Source organism: Aulonocara stuartgranti (assembly GCF_965226115.1).
Source record: "Aulonocara stuartgranti genome assembly, chromosome: 12".
Taxonomy (NCBI): domain Eukaryota; kingdom Metazoa; phylum Chordata; class Actinopteri; order Cichliformes; family Cichlidae; genus Aulonocara; species Aulonocara stuartgranti.
This window is the reverse complement of record NC_138948.1, coordinates 14799898-14822734: the sequence shown is the minus strand read 5'-3', so window position 1 is coordinate 14822734 and position 22837 is coordinate 14799898. Positions and strand designations below refer to the sequence as shown.

Here is a 22837-nt window from a genome sequence, read left to right as displayed (position 1 = left end):
TTAGAAAATATTTCTTTTCTGTTTTAAGAGATTACAATGTTAAATATTCATCTCAAGAAAGCACAAAGCTGAGACAGCAAGAATGTTATAAAAAAAAGTTATTACTTAACAGAAGTGAAAACTAACTCGTTGCAATTGTACTTAAGAGTTCTTTGGCAAAATGGAATTTTTTTTCTATTTAGTTTAGTTTCTATTTAGCCACATTTCAGAAGAAGTCACTGCCGCAGGCCAAAAATACCACCATGCATGTTACTTCTCGTACACAGTGTTGGGAAGGTTACTTTTAAAATGTATTCCATTACAGATTACAAAATACATGCCCCAAAATGTATTCTGTAACGTATTCCGTTACGTTACTCGATGAGATTAACGTATTCTGAATACTTTGGATTACTTAATATATTATCATACTGCTTACAACTACGTGAATGTACTATTGCTGTGATTTATTACTGTTACTGAAGGTCCGCGTCTCCGAACTGTAGTAAAGGGACCTCTGGCTAATACGGCGGGGTCCCTGTCGGCTCGTAGCCGAAAAATAGCTTTACTTTGTTGTCTGGGTCAACTTTGCTTGCGAGAGACAGACAGAGGCGTTGAAAGGCTGCTCCAACGGAGCTTATTGTTTCGAAGGAAAACACAAACACAGCATACAGTCGAGTCTTAATAGCGTACTTACAACTGGGCTCGTCAGGCACTCTTCTTGGCTGCAGTGGTTATTATTATATTTACATGCTCCCAGCTCCCGTTTCTGCTCGATGACAGCTCCGACTTTTCCTTTTTCTCCCTCGCTCACAGACACATAACGGGTATGGCAGTCCATTCTCCCTGCAGCACGGACTACACTGCCTATGATGCTACATTCTTTAGAGCTATACCTGTAGCATTCTGCCTATTAGCCTAGCACAACAACAACAACAAAAAGGCCTCTCTCACCCAGGAAACACGCAGAGAGAGAGCGTCCTGATGTAAATATGTCACTGGAGTTGATATTTTACACCATGTAACCATGGCAACCGTAACGCTGCCGCCTGGAACAACAGAACGTAGCTGTCAAACAAAACCAAACAGTCCTGACCCGCCACAATATGAAACAGGGAAACAGTGTAATCCATTTATTTCAACAAAGTAACTGTATTCTAAATACCACCTTTTTAAACGGTAACTGTAACAGAATACAGTTACTCATATTTTGTATTTTAAATACGTAACGGCGGTACATGTATTCCGTTACTCCCCAACACTGCTCATACATAAGTAAATATCTTATAGATCAGCTAGATCGATTTGGAATTTTACTATTGTTTGGTTTATTGGGTGATGTATAATGTACGAGAGATTTATAATCACAACTTTAGGTGCTGCATTTTTTCCATGATGATATAGACACAAAATAGTACAACAGTAGCCGATAAATGTACATTTATGCACCAGATAAAGATACATTTTTACGGATGGCTACAATTAGTTAATATCTCTGCACACCTGAATGAATAATCTATGCACACTGTTTTACTTGCCACTATTTATTTTCACATTTTTATTATTTTTATTTCAGTGCTGGATCTGACCACTTCCATCTTATATTTCTTTGGCAGTTCAGAAATCAGGACACATAGTTAGAATGTGTCTGGTTATAGAGCTGGCTCAAGCTGAAAGGCAAGTAGAGACAACATGGGCTTTCTTGAAGGCAAGTAGGTTCCCAAGAAGGCTGCTATATATTCTGGGTTTCTATCAAGTTTTTCCAACATAAAAAAGAGCAGTGATAAAATAAAGTACATATTTTTTCTCCTCCAATTTGATCAAGAAGAAGCTAAGTTTGAAAACCAGCAACTGATTTCAGAAATGAAAAATCAAAATCCAGCACTTGGCACAATATCTCAAAAAAATCAATTAGTCAATTTTGAAAATGAGAAGGTTTTGCCAGAAGCCAGTGATCTATTTATCTCAACTCTATCTGTCTGAGTCGTGAATTTCTAACGGGGCCAGAAAAGGTTCCTTGTGATTCAGTGAGAGAACAAGCGTGTGTGAGATGTAGTGTAGTATGTAAACCGTTTGACATCAGTGTTTGGGCTTTCTTTATGAGAACATCTGCAGCAGCTGCCCTATAAATTCCCAATGTTGAGAAAGCAGGAACAAAAAGTTCCATTTTTGTATAGCAGTGTACCATGGCAAGAAGCAGACCCAGTCGTGCCTCATCTGGAGCAGCATGGCCAACGTTTTGGGAAAATCAAATTGGGGATGAAGAACTGAGATAATGTTGGTGTATGTTTACAAGCCAGTTCTGCACAGCAACAGACAACATTGAAGAGATCTTACTGATTGCCACCATATCAGCCCCAGACAACAGGCAAGACATCTGTCTTGGTTTTAATTTTCAACAGACCAACTCTGTGTGGTATTCTGGCATTTAATGGGAAATATTGGCTGATGTGACGATGTTGTTGTTTCCTCTTTAAGAATGTCTTCATTGCCAGTGATATCTAAATGTTAAAGTTTCAACTAGCCCCATAGGCAATCAGCATTTCACATTATTAGCACATTATTAGCAGACACACTCAGTGCTAAATTAAACATACACTCAAAATTCAAATGCTTCTGGCTTCTTGGCAGATTTTTGGGACTTTTCAGATTTGTGAAAAACGCTGACAATTCAATTCAATTCAGTTTTTTTATAAGGTACTAAATCACAACAATAGTTACTTTGGGGAAATTTATATTGTAAGGTAAAGACCCTACAATAATACAGAGTGACAGTGGGAAGGAAAAACTCCCTTTAACAGGAAGAAACCTCTGGCAGAACCAGACTCAGGAAAGGGCTTCCATCTTTTGTAACCTGTTGGGGGTATGGGGAAGAGGCATGCTGACATGCTGTGGAAGAAAGCCAATGATGAATAATAATAACTAATGATTCAATTCAGAGTGGTGTATAAATGCACAGTGAGTGAAAAGGTGAGTGAAGAAGATTGATTTTAGTGGAGGGAGACTAAAAATCCAGAAAAAAACAACACTTTACATAAAAGTTACTAACTGATTTGCATGTCATTGAGGGAAATAAGTCCCATCCCTAAAACTCAGCCAGAATTATTGTTCCCACAGATTGGCTGTGTGCCATGATTGCAATCAGCCAATCAATCAATCACAGATGCTCCTGGTCTCAACCTGTATATCGAATCATCCTGCGTCAGCGTGACACTGAAAAACTAGTTATGCATTTATTCCTTCTAGCCTGGACTATTCTAATTTACTATTATCAAGATGTACTAAAAAAAAAACCCAGAAAAGCCTCCAGCTTATCCAGAATCTCTGCAGCATGACTACTGACAGGGACTAGAAGTAGAGAGCATATTTCTCCTATATTGACTTCTCTTCACTGGCTGCCTGTTAAATCCAATTTTAAATCTAATTTAAAAAACCTGCTCCTCACATAACAGATCTTAAATAATCAGGCCCCATCTTATCTTAATGACCTTTTATCACCCCATTAGAGCTCTCAGACTGCAGGCTTAACTGTTGTTCCTAGAGTATTTAAAGGTAGAATGACAAGACCATTAACAAGAAGCTTGGTGAGAAGATGACAGAGGATGATGTGAATATTCAGGGGTGGAGGAAATGTAAAATGATCATCAATCACCCTCGTCTGGAGCTTAAGGCAAGATCGTACCTCACAGGGTGAGGATAATCATAACAGGACGAGGATCATCCCAAAACTATATGGGAGGAGTTTGTTAATGATCTGATGGCAGTCGTGACCACAGTCACCAACAACACCACTGGTAACACACTATACTGTAATGCAGGGATGTAAAACTCATTTTACATCATGTGCTACATACAGCCTACTTTAAGTCCAGACCAGTGAAACTCTCCTTTCCATCAGTGTAAAGAAGTAATTGTTTCACTGTAAATTTCTATATTAGACTGTTCTATTATTTTTTTTAAATATTTAACTATTATTTATTAATTTGGTGTAGTATAAATAGCCGTGGGGAAGTTCTTTATCAGTACAGTAAAAAAATAAGTCCAAAATTTATGCCCTCCTTAACATTTTCCAAAGCCATCCAGGGGGCTGTATTGCATCCTTTTACAGACTGATTCTGATCGCCTGGCCTTATGTTTGTCACCCCTGCTATATTGGATTAAACATTTGCAACGTATGCAAGTTCCCCCTGCTCAAGAAGGCATGTACATGTACAAAGAGTCTGCATCTGATTTAAGAGGGGTCGGATACAAGGTTTTTTGGCTGCCAGCAGATACTGCAGGTGTACTGGTCATGTAGAAACTGGAGGCAGCAATTGTCTTAGGAGAACATATTATATGCCACCATCTGCTTTTGTCAATGATCATGCCAGCAGGGTACCAGGCACTGATGGAGAAAGTGCATCATTATCCTCTTTGGCAGGTTAAACTTTTCATCACTGTCAGGAAGTACAAACTCTGCTGTTTTTTTTGGGGGGGGGGGGGGGGGGGTTCTTACAGAAAATCTACAACCAGCTCCACTGTTAATGTGACTCACACATTGTGATCAACCCTGATCACAACATGTGAGTCAGCCTGGCAAAATGCAAAGGAATAAATTAAAAAAAAATCACTGAGATGCTCAGAGTACCTCCAAAAACCGGGGAACTACGAGGGTGAGACAAATGTGACCGATCTGTATATTGTTTATGTCATATGAAGTTAATTGTTAGTTGATATTATATTTCGTTAACTCCAAATCAGATTTGAGATGTTTTATCTCATTTTGATATTTAAATTTTATCATTTTTTTCGTGAATAGAGCACATTAAAACCTCAGCAGCACTTTCCACACAAGAGAGACGCATGGTTAAAGAGATGAAATCGATCGAATCATTAAACCAGACAATGTTTAATAAATGATTTAAATCAAATCAACAAAGCTGCACAAACGACATTTTTATATTTACATTTATTAAATGTAGATTCGTCGGTGAAATTTGTCGAAAGTGCGGTATCGATTGTGAAAACAGATAAACACTGAGCAGCCTGCAGTGGAGCTGATCCTACTGTGAGCCTGTTGTGCCTTTTCCCCAAATAAAGGACGCTTGGAAGAGGAGAAAGTATGAGCGACTTACTCGGAATCACGTGACTCACACAGATAGGTTTTTCGTCTCCATTTAACCGTTTTCCTTTTTTGTATATGATGGCTGAGCTAATCTAGCAGGCTAACAAGCTACAGTGCCTTTTCCTCTACCGGAAGAAGATCAGAGAGTGCAGCCTCTGTTTCCTCCTAATGGCTTCAACTTCTGCAGTTGGAAAAGGTATTTTTGTTCTGTTTTTCTTCCTATTCTGTCTGTTTTCTCCGTAGATAATGTTTATATTTCTATCAAGTAGCTTTTACGTTCATTTTTACATTCACAAATTAGTGATTAGCCATATTTTAGCAGTTGGTGGTAAATACCCCCTCCTGCAAAGACGTTTCTTTCCTTTTTTTGACCAATTTCTTAAAGAGTATTTGCGAAGATTATTGTTATATGTTATAGCTAGTGTTATATTTGCCCAAGTTTAAATTTGCAGTCATTTTAATGACTGGAGTTAATGTGAAATTCTTTAATACATCTACATCATTAATAAATATAATGTCACAATGATTTTGCAGCAGAATGGCGTGAAGGTGACAGTTGTCTGGCTCTACACCTAAGACATGGTGTCCTGAGAGAAGCCACTATCCAGAAACTGACCTCCAGCTCTCTTAATGAGGATACAGCATGGGTGATATTTAAAGACACTAATAAAGATGTGGGAGAGGACGAACAAGAGGCGGAAGCCATACCTGTCTCAAAACTTGTGAGACCTGGTTTGAGGGACTTCATGCATGAGAAACCTTGGTTTCCTACCAGCCTGATAGACCCCAAGTTATGTGTTCCGTTAGAGCTGAGTGATGCTGATGAAGACCGAGTTCCCTATACCATCAATAGATACCTTAGAGCTTACCAGCAGGAAGGTATCAGGTTCATTTACAATAACTACATCCGTTCCAGAGGTTGCATCCTGGGAGATGACATGGGCCTGGGAAAGACTGTACAGGTACAAAGCACGTTATTTTTTTTGTGAGAACTGTTAAAGTGCCAGTGTTTGTTTTTAATTTTGCTTCCTGTGGCTCTCTTCCTTTTCATTCTTGTCGTCTGTTGGATCTCACCTTAGGTCATTGGTTTTCTGGCTGCTGTATTGCACAAAACAGGCACATGGGAGGACATTGCAAACAACAGGCCCCAGTTTCTGCAGAGTCAGCAGTCATCTGAGCAAAGTAATCCCAGCAAAGTAGGTTGTTTTTTTTTTTTTTTTAAAGCTTGCTTACATAAAAATGTGACCTGTGTTTTAACAAAATTGTCAAGAAAAAAAAACACACACACTATGTATTTGATAAAGTGCAACAAGTGACAGCAGTGGAATATCACAGTCACAATTTTGACATTTCTGTGACATTTCTGTTTAAGGTGTTCCTTATTGTGGCCCCACTGTCAGTGCTTTATAACTGGAAAGATGAGCTGGACACATGGGGTCACTTCCAGTGTGTGGTGGTCCACGGACTGAGGAAAGAGGAGGAGTTGGCCCGCATTAAGAAAGGGCGAGTTGAAATTGCCCTCACTACCTATGAAACTCTTCGTCTCTGCCTGGATCAGTTTAATAAGTAAGACCCACGCTTAAAAAACATGTATAGTACATTTAGTACTATTTATAAATTAGGCTCCTTAAGAAATTGTTCATTTTAGTTTTTATTTATTTTTAAGGCACTTTAGTTGCATTTTAGATCAATTTTGTGCCGTAAATAAATTTGCCTTATCTATTTATGCCCTAGATTATATCTTTGCCTTTTCCCTACAGGATTGACTGGTCTGGTGTGGTTGTGGATGAGGCCCACAAGATAAAAAATCCAGACTCTCAGATCACTCAGGCCATGAAGGAGCTAAGATGTAAGGTTAGAGAGCTTGTGTTGTTATTTCAGAGTTCTTGTATTTAGTATGGACTACTAATGAGTCAGTATCAAATAACTGATAGTGGAAAGTGTTGATGCACTTTGTCTTTGAGGCTGTACACATTAATTTATTAACCTTTTAGCAAGCTCAACTTTGAGTCAGGATTCTAATGCTAACTTTGTATTTCCATCAGGTCAGAATTGGTCTCACTGGAACTATTTTACAGAACAACCTGGAGGAGCTGTGGTGTGTCATGGATTGGTGGGTTAAAATTACAACCTTAAAATTTATATCACAACTTGTCTTTTAAAAAATGTGAGAGGCATAAAGCAATGCAAGTCGGGAACATGTTTGGATATGGGAGGCTATTTCACTATACCCTTTCTTTTTACAGCCCTCAGCAAGTGTTTGACCACTGTAGGATTTCAGTTGCTCAACATTTCTTGGCCTCCTATGTTGTTTTTATTGTTTCATAATTTGTTTTTAATGGGCCATGATAGGCTGCCAAGAGAGGGACTGTGGTACTGCATGAGGAAATCAGGAGTGGCAGAGAAAACTGAGGTTGGTACAGGACATGTACGAGGACAGCGAGAACCTGGTGAAATGTGAGTTCAAGCTGGAAGTGGGATTACATCAGGGATCAGCTCTGAGCTCTTTGTTGTTTGTGATGGTAATGGACAGGTTGACAGATGAGGTCAGGCAGAAGTCTATGTGGACTATAAGATTTGTAGATGGCATTGCAATCTGTAGTGAGGGTAGACAGGCAAGGAGCGGCAGTAGTGGCGTGGATTAATTTAGATACCTGGGATCAACCATTCAAAGCAATGGACAGTGCATAACAGTGAAGAAGTGAGTGCTGGCAGAGTGGAGATGAGTGTACGGAGTGATGTGTTCCCAAAATGTTGCAGTAAGTGTGAAAGTAAGGTTTATGAGATGGTTTTAAGACCTGCTGTGTTGTATTATTTGGAGATAGCACCACTAATTCCCACAGGAGGTGCAGCTGGAGGTGGCAGATCTGAAGACGTTAAGATATTTTAGCTTAGGTTGAGCGGTTTCGAGACAAAGTTGGAAGATTGAGATTTTTTTGAACATCCAGAGCAGGGATAATGTATATATTGGTCAAAGGATGCTGAATGTGGACCTTCCAGGTGGGAGGTTGAGAAGAAGACCACAAAGAAGATTCATAGACGAAGTGAAGGAGGACATGCAGAGGGTTGGTGTTGGAGAGCAGTATGCTAGTTATAGCGTGAGATGTAGTCAGATGCTCCACTGTGGTGACCCCTAAAAGGAGCAGCCTAAAGAAGGCATTTTTAACTAGACCATTTTAGCACCTGAATTCAGCCTTCCCTGAAAAACATCCATGACTGTTCAACATCAATGGTCCCATCAATGTGCAGAGATGGACACTAATGCACTCCCACACCTCCACAAATGCTTGCCTCTGGTCTTACCATCTTACTAACAAGAACCGTTAATTCTTACTGTTAAAAATCTTACTTTAATATGTCGACTTTGCCCCATTTTCAATTAAATTTAATGAATTGCATTATGTTTTTATTTAACTTCTATGCAGGGATTCAGATTTATGTTTACTTTTCTCTTCAGGGCTATACCAGGTTGTCTTGGTAGCTTAGGCCACTTCAAGAACAAATTTTCAGATCCAATTGAGCAAGGGCAGAGGCACAGCGCAACCAAACGCGCTCTCGCTACAGGGAGGAAGGCCGTCAGAGCCCTGGTGAGGAAGATTTCTCATTGGTTCTTCAGAAGGACTAAAGCTCTTATCAAAGAACAGCTGCCCAAGAAGGACGACCGGGTAAGACTAGACGTCAGACTGACCAACACTTTTATCACTTACTGTCCTTTTATCATTTTCATAATTACATTTTTTTTTAATTCAATCAGATTTATTTGACTTAATTCCCTTCTGTATATGTATGTATGTGTTGTTTCATCGAAGGTGGTATATTGCTCTATGACAGAGTTTCAGCAGACAGTGTATCAGGCAGTGCTCGGCAGTGAAGATGTGACATTACTCCTAAGGTCATCAGAAAAATGTGACTGTCACAGCAGACGCACCCGCAGAAGCTGCTGCTATAAAGTTAGTTTTTCTCTTCTGCTATCGTGCTTCGTAAATTGCAGGGACACACAACTTGATTCTATATGTTGAGACCAAAATCACTTTTATTGGATATTTTGTTTGTTTGTTTACATTTTATTTTACCCACTTTAAAGTATCACATCAAAATATCACAATGTATTTTAACTGCAGTTCATATAAAGTGTCTTTGTGAAGGTGCCTAATCTTTTTTTTCATTAAGTAACTGTTTTAAAGTTCATTATAGTCTGCTAGAATACACTAAGTAATAGATCCCATTAAAACAGAAAGGAAACTTTATGCTTTTGCATAAAAATCACGTGTATAAAAATCAACAAGAAGATGCTTTGTCTCTTACATTAAATAATATTTTCCTTCTATCATAGACAAACTCTGATGGTGTTCATATGAAGGAGCTGTACTTTAGTTACCTGGCCATATTGAGAAAAGTTGCGAACCATGTAGCACTCCTTCAGTCTACTCCAGGCACCAGCAAGAAACAGGTAGAGTTGTGTTGCTTTGCACGTGATTCTGGATCGATTCTCTCAAGATCTTGTTCATTAAAATGACTTTCCCACTTATTTTTAGGAAAAGTATGTGAGTGCTGTTTGTGCAAAGGTATTCCAGAAGTTTCCAGAATTTGTGCATAGATGCAAAAATGAAGCATTTGAAGCCTTGTCAGACCCAATGTACAGTGGAAAAATGAAGGTAAAGCACGAAAACAGCTGCGTGATCCCTTCACTGCCAGTTTCTAAAGGGGGTTAACAGGTTTATGCTTTCTTTTAGGTGCTGCAGAAGCTTCTCAAATTTTATCTACAAAAGAGAGATAAAGTGCTTATTTTTTCTCTCTCAACCAAGGTGAGAGCTGCGTTTGCATTTTTTGTTTCTGTGACTTTGGATGTGTGATTGCAGGTTTATATGTTGTGCAATGAGTGAATTAAATACTGAGTCGTATCTATTTTGATAGATTCCAATTTGTTCATTTAAATAGGGAGTCTTCTTCTAGGGTCGTTTTACATTATACATATTTTCCTTAGGCAGTGTTATTAAAAAGCACTCTGTGCAGTTTCATTGCTATGCAGATGATACCCAGCATTATTTTTTTCATCAAGCCAGATGATACAAATCTACCAGTTAAATTACTGGCATTTCTTAAAGACCTGGATTACCTCTAATTTCCTATTTCTAAATCATCCCAAACTGAAGTTTTTGTACTTGATCCTAAAAATCTTGGAAACATGGTGTCTAACCTGATACTCTGGATGGCATTAACTTGACCTTAAGTAACACTATGAGGAGTATTGGAGTTCTTTGTGACCAGGATATGTCCTTCTGTATGCATATTAAACACACGTGTAGGACTGCATTCCTTCATTTGCAAAATATCATCCTGTCTCAGAGTGATCCTGAGAAACCAGTTCTAAATCTTTCCGTTAACAGGGAGTTTTTTCTTCCCACTGTTGCAAAGTGCTTGCTTATAGGGGGTTATGCAATTGTTTTTCTAATATTGTAGGGTCTTTACCTTACAATACAAAGTACTTTGAGGCAACTGTTGTTGTGAATTGGTGCTATGCCAATAAAATAAAATTGAACAAAGGAGCAGCCTGAACCTTGCTAATCGCGTCTTCTGTTAGATGAATTGCTTATAGGAAAAAAAGGTCTAGAGGACGTGGTTTTCTCATTACATCATGTTTATTTATAAGTTTGTGGTGAAGACAATTAGACTGAGAGTGCAGTCTAATGGTTGTAGTCACCTGATACAGTATAACTCATTTAAGCTTCAGGTATATCAATCAGCAGTTATTATAGTTTTTGCTTTCTGTTCAGTTTAATTTCACTCTCTCCAGGAATACATCAGGTGTCTTTGTGAGGTTCTGTTGAAATGCTACTGCGTCTGCTATAATTCTGGAATTAGTTTTAGAGTGGGTTTACTCGTTAAATTTTTAATAGTTTTAGATTTGTTGTCATTATCGTGTAGGTGAGATTAAAGTGCAGAGCAGTCTGATAATACACGGTCACATAGGCTTAAGTCTAAAAGTAATATTTTTATGTTAAGTATTGTTGTGTTATCTCAGTTAGGTTTTGTTTTCATTTAATTTTACAGCACTTTCACACTCACTTTTAGGTGTTATATTAGTTTTAGTTAGTTATAACCTTGAGCCTAAGTTTCTTTTTCTCAGTCTTCACATCATAACTGAAAGTACTTAATTTTTGATGTGGGCGTGGGATGCAGGCAGAGTGTGCAGAAGGGAGGAAGCATGATATGAAGTCATATTTTCATGACCTTGGTTTTACTTTAATGCTAATCATGGTGTCCATACAGGCCAGTGTAGTGCTCAGTGTTTAGCCTCACTGTAGAGCTGTAAGTATAAGTTGTAAAGACTGAAGTCCAGCAGATATTTTTAGATATGCTGCTTCAGTTTACACGTGTAGGATCTATTTTCTATACAACTCTACTGATTAATAAACTCCTAAATGGTCATTTATTGTGTATTGAATCTTTTAGCTATTAGATGTGATGGAGAGCTACTGCATGGCTGTGGGCCTGGACTTCAGCAGACTGGACGGATCCACCAAATCCAAAGAGCGAGTCCAGATCGTCAGAGACTTTAACAGCTCCTCTCACATCAACCTCTGCCTGGTTTCCACCATGTCAGTTGGAAATACCAACACTTGTAGCAATTAATTTTATCCTAGGTAGTATTTGGTATTGAAACCTACTAATATGTGTATTTTCTATTAGGGCAGGTGGTCTTGGTCTTAACTTTGTTGGTGCTAATGTTGTGGTGCTGTTTGACCCCACCTGGAACCCAGCCAATGACCTTCAGGCTATTGACAGGTAGGCTGCCACCTGACTAGATATTATTTCATAGTAGTGTTTTGCTGCAGCTCTTTAGCTAACCTAACAATATTCTGGTAATTCCTAACTGTTGCATACTGCATCCAAAGTCAAGGCAGGAATGTTTGGTGTTATTGCGCCACTTTGTGCTGTTGAAAAGCATCATACTTTTTATACATCTCCTCAGGGCATATCGCATTGGCCAATGCAGGGATGTGACTGTTCTTAGGCTGATCTCACTGGGGACTGTGGAAGAGGTCATATACCTACGACAAATTTACAAACAGGTACCAGACTACTGTAAACTCATAGACATAATGTAATCTGCAATTTAAATACTGTATATACAGATGAAGCTATAGTATATAAATTAGATGCTGCATTTCCACATTCTCTCCCATTTTCCAGCAATTGCACTCCTCTGTAGTTGGCAAAGAGAGCTCCCGGCGGTATTTCGAAGCAGTGCGGGGGCATGGTGACCATAAGGATGAACTGTTTGGGATCAAAAACCTATTTAGGCTGCAAACTCAAGGGACCTGTCTCACCCGCAAGATTTTAGAGGTTAGATAGCCGACAGACCTTTTACTGTTTGACTGTGTGTGCTGCTGCCCGCCTGGACTCACATCATCCCACTGATTTATTTCCACAGTCGCAATTCAGGGTTTCACAAACCAAAATGACTTTTACTGTTTCTTGTCTTGGGCCTTTGGAGGCATTTAACACTTGCTTTGATTTTCAACTCAATATCAAGACTTAAACTACACTAGGTAGGTATGACTGTCCTGGTTTCATCATCTCAGAGCACAGAGAAAACTGGGTGTACATATTTCCATCTGCATAATAAATGCACTACATCTCTTAATCTTTGAATTCAGGTGTTGTTAAAATAATTGGCTGTAGCTGCGTCCGCAAGGGTGGTTAGCAGGATTCAGAAATCTTGATTTATACATACAACAGTGTCACAGTACTCTAGGTTGCTTGTTGTGTTTTTAAAAAGCAGGATATTGCCCAAATAGGATTTCCCTTTACATTTCAAATTAAAGATATGTTTAAACGTACAGTTATAAAAATGGTATCCTGCAGAAGACCTAACCTGTCTCTCACAGTGTTATGCTAAATACCAAAAGTGAAAGATATTGTTGTGCTGATGGTTGTGACAGAACTGAGTTGATGCTGTTCACTGAAATGTTTGTTTTGATGAATTCCTCTCAGAGAGAAGGGCAAGTGGAGGCTGGTGTTATGATGAGTACACACACAGGCAAAGACACGGAGGAGGAGACAAAGGGAGCTGGCGTGAGTAGTCTTCTCTTCTCAGAAACTCAGAACATCCCTGACTCTGTCATTCTTTCCAAGCAGACCGCTTGTCTTCCCATTCCCACGTGAACCCTGCTGTCCGTCAGTCTACCAGCCACACAGTCTCATTAAGCAGATCTCAGCTGCTGTTCTGAGAGAGTGAAAGTGACCAACTTGTACTGCACACTTCCAATTAATTACTATTAATACTTGCAAACACATCAAGTGCAGTAGACTCTGGAGTACGCTATGGAAGATAACAGATAACATTTTATTCTATTAGTGAAACTGAAGCATAAGGCTCTTGTTGTGTCACCACCACATATGAACAGCTGGGTGCCATTACTTGTTTGCGCTAATGTAAGGCACATACCACAATGAAGTCTGTCTTCCACTTTTCAGCTATTTATTTATACAGTGGTACCCCTTATCATCCTTTTCCCAGCCAGGCCTGCAGTGTGCACTATGCTGTCCTTTTTACTACTCCACTGAGAACAGTCAGAGCAGCTTTTTCCTTGCAAAAAAATCCAAAAACAAATAACGAAAACCCTGAAACACTATAGTGAATTCAGACATACTCAAAGAACCTGGATACCTGCAAAAATATGAGCTAACCTGGGTCACCTAGTTCATGAAATTGAAATTAGAATCAGTTGGGGGGCAGCCAGAGACTCATTCATGTAACACTGGAACACGTTATGACCCTTTTCTTTTTATCATTATAGAAGCTTTAAACCACATTATTGAAAGTTAACAAATAGCTTTGTATCACTTGAAAGATTGCCTGATTGGGTCACTCAGTGGTGATACAGGTGGATTTTTGAGCTAAAGCTACAGTTCACTTACAACAAGATGCAACTAATAAGAGAAATGTATTGCCTGCCCTGCTTGTCCTTTCTTTCTCAGTCTGTTTCTACCTTGTGTCTACTGTTTTAGCAAGCTGGAGGTTCTTCACCTACAAAAGTCCATGTACCAAATGATAAACCAGTGAAGGAGAACAGCGATGCATCAAACGTCTCCACAGGGGTGCTGGACTTCAGCAGTGAAGAGGATGAGAGGGAGCAGGGGGTCAAGAGAAAGGCCTCAAACCTCAGTACAGATGATTGCAATAGGAGCAGGAGTGCTACAACAGGTCCTGGTCGAATGAGTCTCCAACAGCATGGTTTCTCCAAACTCTTTGAAAGAGTCAAAGAAGCACCAGCGCTAGAAGGACAAACGAGTCCAGAAGGTGAAGGAAGCTGCTTTGAGGAAGATCCTGAGGAGGAAAAAAGGGAAGACACGTCGACCTCCATCACAGGAAATGTCGGTGTCCATTTGGGAACAGAAACCAGGGACACATCCTGCAATTCAGACAGAAAATTAAGAGATAATGGAGATAATGGGAGACAAGACGGTGACACGGGTCTGAAACGGCAGATACGTGAAATAATTACTGTGGATGAAGATGGCAATAAAAACTCTAAAGTAGAAAAAAATAAAGTTAATAAACTCAAAACTACATTTCGCCAAAAACACAAGTTTGGTGGTTACTCAGATGAATCTGAAGACTTCGACTTAGAGGCAAAGTCGTGGTCCAAAAAGGATACTTTATATTTACATGATGGAGCAGAGAAGGGGGGAGGAAGGACAGACTGCAGTAAAAGGAGGCAAAGTGCAAGTGAAAGGGATAAAAGAAGATCAAAATACACAGAAGATATAGAGACATTCTCATCTTCAGAGGAGGAACATGTAAGTCCACACATGGAGAGATCCAGAGTTAAATTGCAAAAACTTGGGCAAAGACCTGTGACGGGCACAACAGAGAAGGAAGCTTTGATGCCGAAGGCTGTTTCATTTACAACTTTGAAAAGTCAGACAACCCTGGCATCTAAAGAAAAGAATGGAACTATTGACTGCATGCTAGGTTAGTTCCAGTGCTACTTTAAACACTTTTAATAACAAAATTGTACCAATTCTGATGGACTTTTTTTTTTCATTTCAAGGAGGTGTACAGGAGGTGGTGTACACCCACTCTAACCAGCGCATTGTGGGTGGCAGCAAAGCAGAAGAGCTAATCAGTCGAGCTGCTGTACGGGACGTGTTTGAACGCAAAATGTACTCGCAGCTCCCGGCCAATCACCTTCTAGGAACCCAAGAGGTACAAACAAGAGGTCAAACACTGATCTGGTCCATTGATTCTTCACATAGTATGATATAGAGCCCTCAGTCAAGCGTCATACCTTTAACCCTGTGTTGATGGCAAGTTAAAGGATCATTTCACCCAGTTTATAAAACACATTTTTTTTCTGTTACATGGGAGTGATACTTGTAGATTACTGTTGGGCAGTTTGTGCTGATTTGAAACCGAGTTGATCAGTGAAATTAATTTTAAAAAGAGTAGAACTATGGGGTAAATAAATGCTGTTCATTATGATTTAGCGTAATTATAGGACTTTTAGGACCAGTGACTTAAGACTGTCCATTAATTGCAGCACAGTACTTCATTTTTTACATGCTCTTTCATGCCTGCAAATCTGGTCCACCGGTAATGACTATAAACTATGTTGTTGTTAGGTAACTTGACAGAGAGTGGATCAATATTTCTCTGAAACTTTACTCTTGTTTGATTGTGCCAGAGCTTGGCGGAGAGCTTGCCAGACAGTGAGCCGTGTCATTCCACTATGAGGCTGCAAGAGCTCAGTTTGGATCATCCAGTCACCTTTACCACCAAGAGTGTGCATCACACCAAACACAACACCTTCATCTTTGGCGAGACTCCCAAAGCCATACGCAGGTAGTGAATTGTAAAAGAGTTTAACTTATTTTAAGGCAGAAAAATCACATGATGATAAGAGAGGCCGGGGGGTAAAAGAGGGAGAGGTGATGAAGGTGTAGGGGAAAAACTGCAACAGAAGAGTAAAAAAAATTCTGATATGGGAGGAAAAAAGTAGGATAATAAGTGAGAGGAAGGTTGGCTAGAGGAGTAATGGGGAGGAAAGGAAAAGAAAGAACAATTTCTAGCAGTGAGGAATGAGGCCAAAACCTACCGGAGATATAGTGTTGAGTGCCCCACCTGGGCCTCAGTAATTGTGTATGTGTATTTAGTGAGGGACCACCTCTGAGCTTTTCCTTCCACCTATTTCCCAGCATCGTGCCAAAGATTACCCAGTTATGACCATGCCCAACAGTGCAGGAGTTTTCCCCTTCACAACCGCAGCCCTCCTGGGACTAACCAAAATGATCGCCTTAGGACTTCCAAACTCACTCTGATACGTACACACACATATCCTAACAAGTATTAGCACACGTTCACATGCAGAGCATTCAAATACACGATTCTGTTCTGCTGCATCACCCCCACCCCTTTCTAAATACTCAAACGCAGACACACAGATACTGTTCGTGGCTCCAGTCTCACTCCCCGAGGGCTGTATCCCTGCCTGGAGGCTCACCAGGAAGCAAATACACACTACTTATATTGCTATCGCCTCAGTTAACCTTGGTGTTTAATGATTAAAATCCACATGCGCATCAGGTTATACTGCTCCTACTTTTATTGTATTGTTTTGTTTTGTTTTTTCAGTAAAAGCCACAAATGCTAGTAACACCACTATAATTCTGCTTTACCACCACGGAGGTATTTCTGTCCCCAATAATTGTTAGAGCAGAGTTTTAATAGGTGCCTAGGAGCTAATGAAAAATACTACACACTACACTGCTTTCTGGATATGAGCATGAATATGGGATGTTTATAATTAGTTAGGCCTCACTCAATATGTGGTTAATAGTATAGGCCTTGTGGCTTTTTGAAGAGGTATTATTTGAGATTTTAAGGCATTTTATGGTCACAGATGCCAGATTCTAGCCTTGATCTTACTGTGCATTTGTGAATAGAGGTTAGGAGAAACCATTAGTTGTTAAAATATCCTGTCATCTTCAGTATCTAACACAATTTTCTATTTTTAGATGGGTTTTTTGCACTTTCTTCCTTCATTATCGCCCCTTTTCTTTTCTTTCTTTTTTTTGCAGGCAACAGCTGGAGGAAATGGCAGAAAAATTCAAATTTCCCACAGTCCACCAGTTTGCTGTTGAAATTCTGAGCAAAGATTCAACCCAGAGGCTGGCCTTGCTTCACCAGTATTACACTTCACTGAACCTCCCTGAGTTGGCTGATACGGTCAAAAACAACTTCCCACAACCTGTTTCAGCACAAGCCTCCCCCTTAGCTGCTAACTCAGAGATCAAAAATCCACAAAAGGATGCTTCAAAAGCCACAAAAAATTTGACATTCACTCAAAAGAATTTCAGAACTAAACCTGAAACATCGCAAAAAACTCCTGTGCCACCAAAAAAGGCTAGAAACTCAAAAGGCGATACTCCAAAACCTCGCAAAAAGCAAAGAATATCACAAAGGAATGTGCTGGAACCTCTAAGTGATGTTCCAAGTCCTGAGTCAGAAGAGCAGGACGAGACGCACTGCAGTGCCAGAGGACTCAAGCGGACAAAGGGAGGTAGTGTTTCTACTTCTGGAGCCCACATAGCTGGTGGTGGTCTTGGCGGCGATCGAGTCAGCAGCAGTGGTCTTGGGTCTGGGGAGGCTTCTGCTCGCCTGAACTGCACAGACAGAGATACCCCTTCTTCTTCGGACCTCAGCCATGGCAGTTCCGCCATGGTATCCAAACCCACAGCACGAGGAAAAGAGCAGGAGCAGAAGTCATCTTTGAGGATAAGTGAAACTTTGCAGAGGGAGCAGAGAGAAAATTCTCAGCCCCCTTCCATCTCCACTAATCGCTCCTACCTAACAGAGCTGATAGGAGACACCTCGATCCTAGATGACTTACTAAAACCCAAACCCAAGAGTACTCAACACATCCCAAAAACACCACCCGTAGCACCTGTAAGCACCAATCTTACCACGCCTTCACCGTCCGCACTCACTTCCCACTCTGATGCAACCTTACACACCCAAACTACACACCAGGTCGAAACAACAGCACGGGCATCGAAGGGCAGTCGCAAAGACTTCTGGGACATCCTGAATGAGGGTAATGAGGAGAGTATCAATAGATTAACAGATTTAGAAGAAGTGCAGAGAGTTTGCATCACCACCAACTTTGCAGCTAGAACCGTGTCTGCTGAGAAGGACAGCAAGAGTCTCTGGAAAACTAATGACAAGTTCCTGTGGAAAAAATAGCATTTGAATTTGTATTAGTGAACAGTTTTGCAGCTTTGTCTGCAAATTTTCGTACTTTTCTTTTGTTTAAAACGATTGAATCTTTTAAATTGTCTTTTATTTTTACTTTTTAAAAAAGAGAATTCTCTTGTATGTTACTAAAATAAACTTCAGTGTAATCACTCTTGAAAGTATTTAGTTGAACGTGCATATACTTTTATCAAAATAGTTTCCCTGCTCTTCTTTTTTTTCTTTTTTTCTACACTGGCTAAGCACTATACTTTGTCGTCACAGTGGTAAGTTGTATATATGTATCATGTGATGACAACAGATAATTTCCATTACACTGGACTGTTTCCAACAGAGAAACAAAAAGTGGAACTTCAGGGCGAAGCTGACTCAGATCTCATCAAACATGGTTATGGTTTGGACTTAGCATAGGCAGGGTTGCATAGTGTCAGCCCTTTTGGCCGATCACACAGGTATAGTGGCTGATCAGCTGTTCCTAAATACAGCAACTGTGAAATGACTAAACTTTTCATTTGGTAGGTGGTTGGCATCTGGGACTACACGTTTTCTTTTTCTGCCAACCAGTGGTTGTTAAGGGGTTAACGACTGGCTTCTAGGCTTGTGTGACTGATATCATAATTGTCACCCAATAAGTGTTGGTGACTGTGCAGAAATACCACTTAAAACTCCTTAATGGCTGTTAGGTCTGTGTCACTCCACACCCGTTGCTGCCTCACACCTCCCAAGAGAGTGGACATTACATAATGTAGATGGTGATGTTTCCCTGCAGTCATCTGCACTGTAATCTGAGCGCTCTGTGGGTCTGCTGAGTTGTGCCCCTCAGAGGGGAGAGCTGCTGTGCTATTAGTGTAATAACAATAAGCAATTCAAGACTTAAGTGGAGCAGCGAGATGAGTGATGGCAGGTAGTATTCATGCCCTTCCATTCACCCATCATCTGAAAATTTTCGTTGTAGTTGCATTTGTCAAATTCATCAAACTCTAAGCTTTGCCTTAATATGAAAAAAAAAAAGGTCATCTTGTTTGTTTGGGAGTGCACATTACTGTTCTGTTACACACAGCTGTGTTTGACCTCTTTCAGCTGTTGCGTTGATGTAAATGAAAGCTGCTCTGTTTAAGTGTTGTGTTCTGTGTAGCAGAAATGAGAAAGTGCGGAACATCACTGAACGTGCCTCAACAAATCATGCAGGTCGGTAAAGTGTGTGTGTGTGTGTGTGGGTGTGTGGGTGTGGGTGGGTGGTAGATCATGGCTATGTTTGCTAAATTAGAAGCCACACATCCGTCACACCTGTTTAATGAATCAAAAGCCTTTTCTCTTCCAAGTCCCCAAAACATTTTTCTCTCTTTGTTTCTGATTCATCCAAAACTGAGATTTGCAGATCCCTATCGTTTTTATCTTTTTGTGTTTACTGGCAATGGTGAAGCTCACTAACTGGCTTGCAGTGGTTCCAGGCTAATGGATGTCAGCTAGCATGGCTCGGTGGCAAACAAAGCTTTCATGTCCTTAGTACTAACTACATTATTATAACAAAGATCTGCTTCTGCTGCCATGACTTATAACTGACAATGTCTCAAATCAGTTGGATTATTGTATTTTATTACTTGCCATGGGAGGCCGTTTCCCACAGATGGAGCTACAAGAAATCCCACCAAAGAGGCTGACTGTTTTTCCAGTCCTCTCATTAGTTTCTTGTCTTTATGTGTCGAGGGAAGGTTGAGAAGTCTGTTTATATTTCCTGCCACAATAACCTGAGTGTCTGTAAGCCTGTAAAATGCAGCACAGTCAAGCGAAGAGATGGCCCTGAACCTCTAAGTTTATTTTCACAGGTCAGACTGTCACACCTAGTTTGATTTGATTTGTAAAAAACTGAATGAGTGTTGTCACCCACTCTGACCTCAGCCTGCAGTCATCTTTGGATCGGGTTTCTATAGGTTCACTCTGCAGTGTGTGAAGAACATCTGCAGGCTGTCACAGATTAAGAAAAAGCTCATGTATAAATGCATAAAACGAAGCAACCAAAAGAATCTGCGCTACGAACTGCATCTGTTGTTTTAAAGACACTGAAATTTAAAAAAAAAAAAACATACACATTGAAAAAAAGTAATCCCAAGTCTTCAGCGTATGAATGTGATAAATGTTGATTTACAGTACTGTACAAAATAGTTCTTTGAGCAATAGTTCTTAAAGCTTTCTGAAGTTTTTATGTGGACATTGACTGCTTTTACACTCATTTTCAGTCCAGTTCTTGGGTTTTTAAGTCGGTATAAGAATCATTCAAGCATTAAAAAGGCACCAAACTCAAAGGATGAACCAGTTTTGTATCTACACACATCTTATGGAGTGACTAATACAAATTTGACATTTTTGGTTCAAATTGTCAGTATTCACAGAGGAGCTCAGGAGAGAGGTACAACAGTAAAACATGACACAGGCTCTGTCATGGGGCTGCACTTCAGCCAGTAGTGTTGGTGATCTTGTCAGAACTGATGGAAATCTAAATGCAGAAAAGTACCATCAGATTTTGATCCACCATGTAGTACTATCCAGAAAGCATCTGATGAAACACACTGCCCATGTGGTAAAAGCATAACTGGATAGAAAAAAAAAAACACAATGCAAAAGGATCAGTCATGGACTGGACCCAGAGCCCAGACCTTAACATCACCGAAGCAGTGTGGCGACAGCTTGGCAGAGAACAGAACAAACAGAATTGTACAAAGTCTGTTTTTGCCTTATTCACAGGTTTTCTGTTTATGTGTGCACCTGTTTCAATAAACATGACAAAATATCAAATATGGACAACTGTAACAATAAATGCTATAGTAAATTCTCTAAATGCATTACTTAAGACTGGATTAAATTAATCTATTCCTAGCACTGTTTTCTGACCTCATATTGTGGGAAAGGAAGGTGTGTGTATGTAGGTGCTAGTTCCTGCATTTGTTATGCTGTGTGTGCCAAGCCACATACAACATTTGTGGGTGTCAGAATTTCTTACTTAAGTCCCTCCAGCCACTATTTCCTGTACAGCGTAAAAAATTCCTGATCATGCAAAACACTCACATCCTTGGTTTAACTTGCATTTCACTGTGGCCTTAAAGGTTTTGTGCTCAAAAATCTTTTTAATCTGTCTTATTAGGACTGTGTGGGTGCAAATTAATCCCATTTGAGCAGTGAGCAAACACCCTACCCTCTTTTACCAGATCTTTAATGTTTGCACTTCTACTTAACCTTTCTAACCAACTTTTAATGAGTCAGAAAAGAGAAAAAATGCAAAACACTTCTCACTATTTCAGTAAAACTCATCTAAACATCACAACTCTACAAACTAACTTGTTGGTTGGCTAAGAAAATTACTTATTGGGGCTTTTTACGAGCTCATAGAGGAAATCATAGTATATAATTCTCGTCAAAGTTCATGCAACACTATAGCTTATTTAAAAAATAAGCTGAAAATAAAGGTAACCATTAAGAAATTGTAAAAGAAACTTAGCTGACCATCATAGATAATAACGTGGAAACAGATAAATAGCTTCTATCCGAGGCCTATTAAAAAAAAAAAAGCACACATTTAGGTGACTCAGCAGGCAACAACTGTTTTGGAGGGATACAGAGTCCTCCTGTTACGGTAACAGGCAGAGGAGGTCTCGAAATGTGAAAAAGAACTCCCCCTTCATTACAAAATTACACACCATTTGCCCCTCATTCCTATCCAGTTGTCTGGGTAACTGCTAGCTGTAATTTGGGTTAATTCACTAGCTCCCGAGCCCTTCCTTTCCCCATTGTGCCCCATCATAAAAGAGATATAACACAGATGCACACACACAGATACACATGCACACACTTGTACAAACTAAGTTTCTAATGCAGTGACTCACACAGTAAGGGAGACTAATCCGCATTTTGTTTGCTTCTCCTCATCACGGCTGGAAATAGGCCATGTGTGGGAATATCAGTGTAGGAGATTCAGTGCAAATCTAAGCTTTAAGCTTTAATCTTTTCATTCCTAGCACCTTTATCGAGCTGTTGCAATAATTTAGTTATTAAATTCTTTAGCTGGGGTTCTACTGTTGTCAAAAATTTTATAATATTTTTAAAGATTTGCACAAAAAGGACACTTATCCTTTCTGACCCTGCCCTGTGTTGAAGGTGGGAGAGATGGAAATGGGAGGGCTACTCTTTTTGCTGCTTTCAGAACAAAAGGAATGGAAAATTGTGTGTTTTCCCATGGGGTAAATATTGAGAGAGTAGAGATATAAACGCACGGAAGAAAGGCTTTTCTAAGCAGCCCGGGTCTCTGTTGCACTGCCAAAGGCCTGTGCGTCACTTGATCCATTGTTTAGTGTAGAGAGGTCTCGGTGAGCAAGCGGCTGCCTCCCCGCTCCAGCTGCAGACTCTCTACTGTTTATGTTTGCAGGGCCCTTCGCCTTGAAGTGAGGCTATACAAGCAAAGCCTAGCCATATGTGAGCACTGGGCCCTCAGAGAAGTTACT

The 22837-nt window shown here is 40.0% G+C and overlaps 1 protein-coding gene across 2 annotated transcripts; it reads left to right on the top strand.

Moving 5' to 3' along the window:
- Window positions 1-4966: 4966 nt before the first annotated feature.
- Window positions 4967-18508, top strand: ercc6l2 (excision repair cross-complementation group 6-like 2). Of its 2 annotated transcripts, XM_082553976.1 has the most exons (21): window positions 4967-5279; window positions 5618-6045; window positions 6163-6279; window positions 6456-6649; window positions 6844-6937; window positions 7129-7196; window positions 7436-7540; window positions 8541-8748; window positions 8893-9033; window positions 9417-9533; window positions 9619-9738; window positions 9817-9888; window positions 11537-11682; window positions 11774-11869; window positions 12057-12156; window positions 12278-12430; window positions 13082-13162; window positions 14099-15065; window positions 15145-15299; window positions 15778-15935; window positions 17171-18508. In XM_082553976.1, exons 1-21 carry the CDS (start codon window positions 5252-5254, stop codon window positions 18333-18335), a joined length of 4713 nt encoding a protein of 1570 aa, XP_082410102.1. In that variant the 5' UTR covers window positions 4967-5251; the 3' UTR covers window positions 18336-18508. The 2 variants fall into 2 exon arrangements, with proteins under 2 accessions (XP_082410102.1, XP_082410103.1); XM_082553977.1 differs by lacking the exon at window positions 7436-7540.
- Window positions 18509-22837: the final 4329 nt, after the last annotated feature.

Excerpts from the sequence above, each read along its gene's own strand:
- ercc6l2 (XM_082553976.1), top strand. The coding sequence starts at position 5,252 with ATGGCTTCAACTTCTGCAGTTGGAAAAG. Across the intron at positions 9,034-9,416 it reads GCAGAAGCTGCTGCTATAAA|ACAAACTCTGATGGTGTTCA; the intron begins GTTAGTTTTTCT and ends CTTCTATCATAG. Across the intron at positions 15,066-15,144 it reads AACTATTGACTGCATGCTAG|GAGGTGTACAGGAGGTGGTG; the intron begins GTTAGTTCCAGT and ends TTTCATTTCAAG.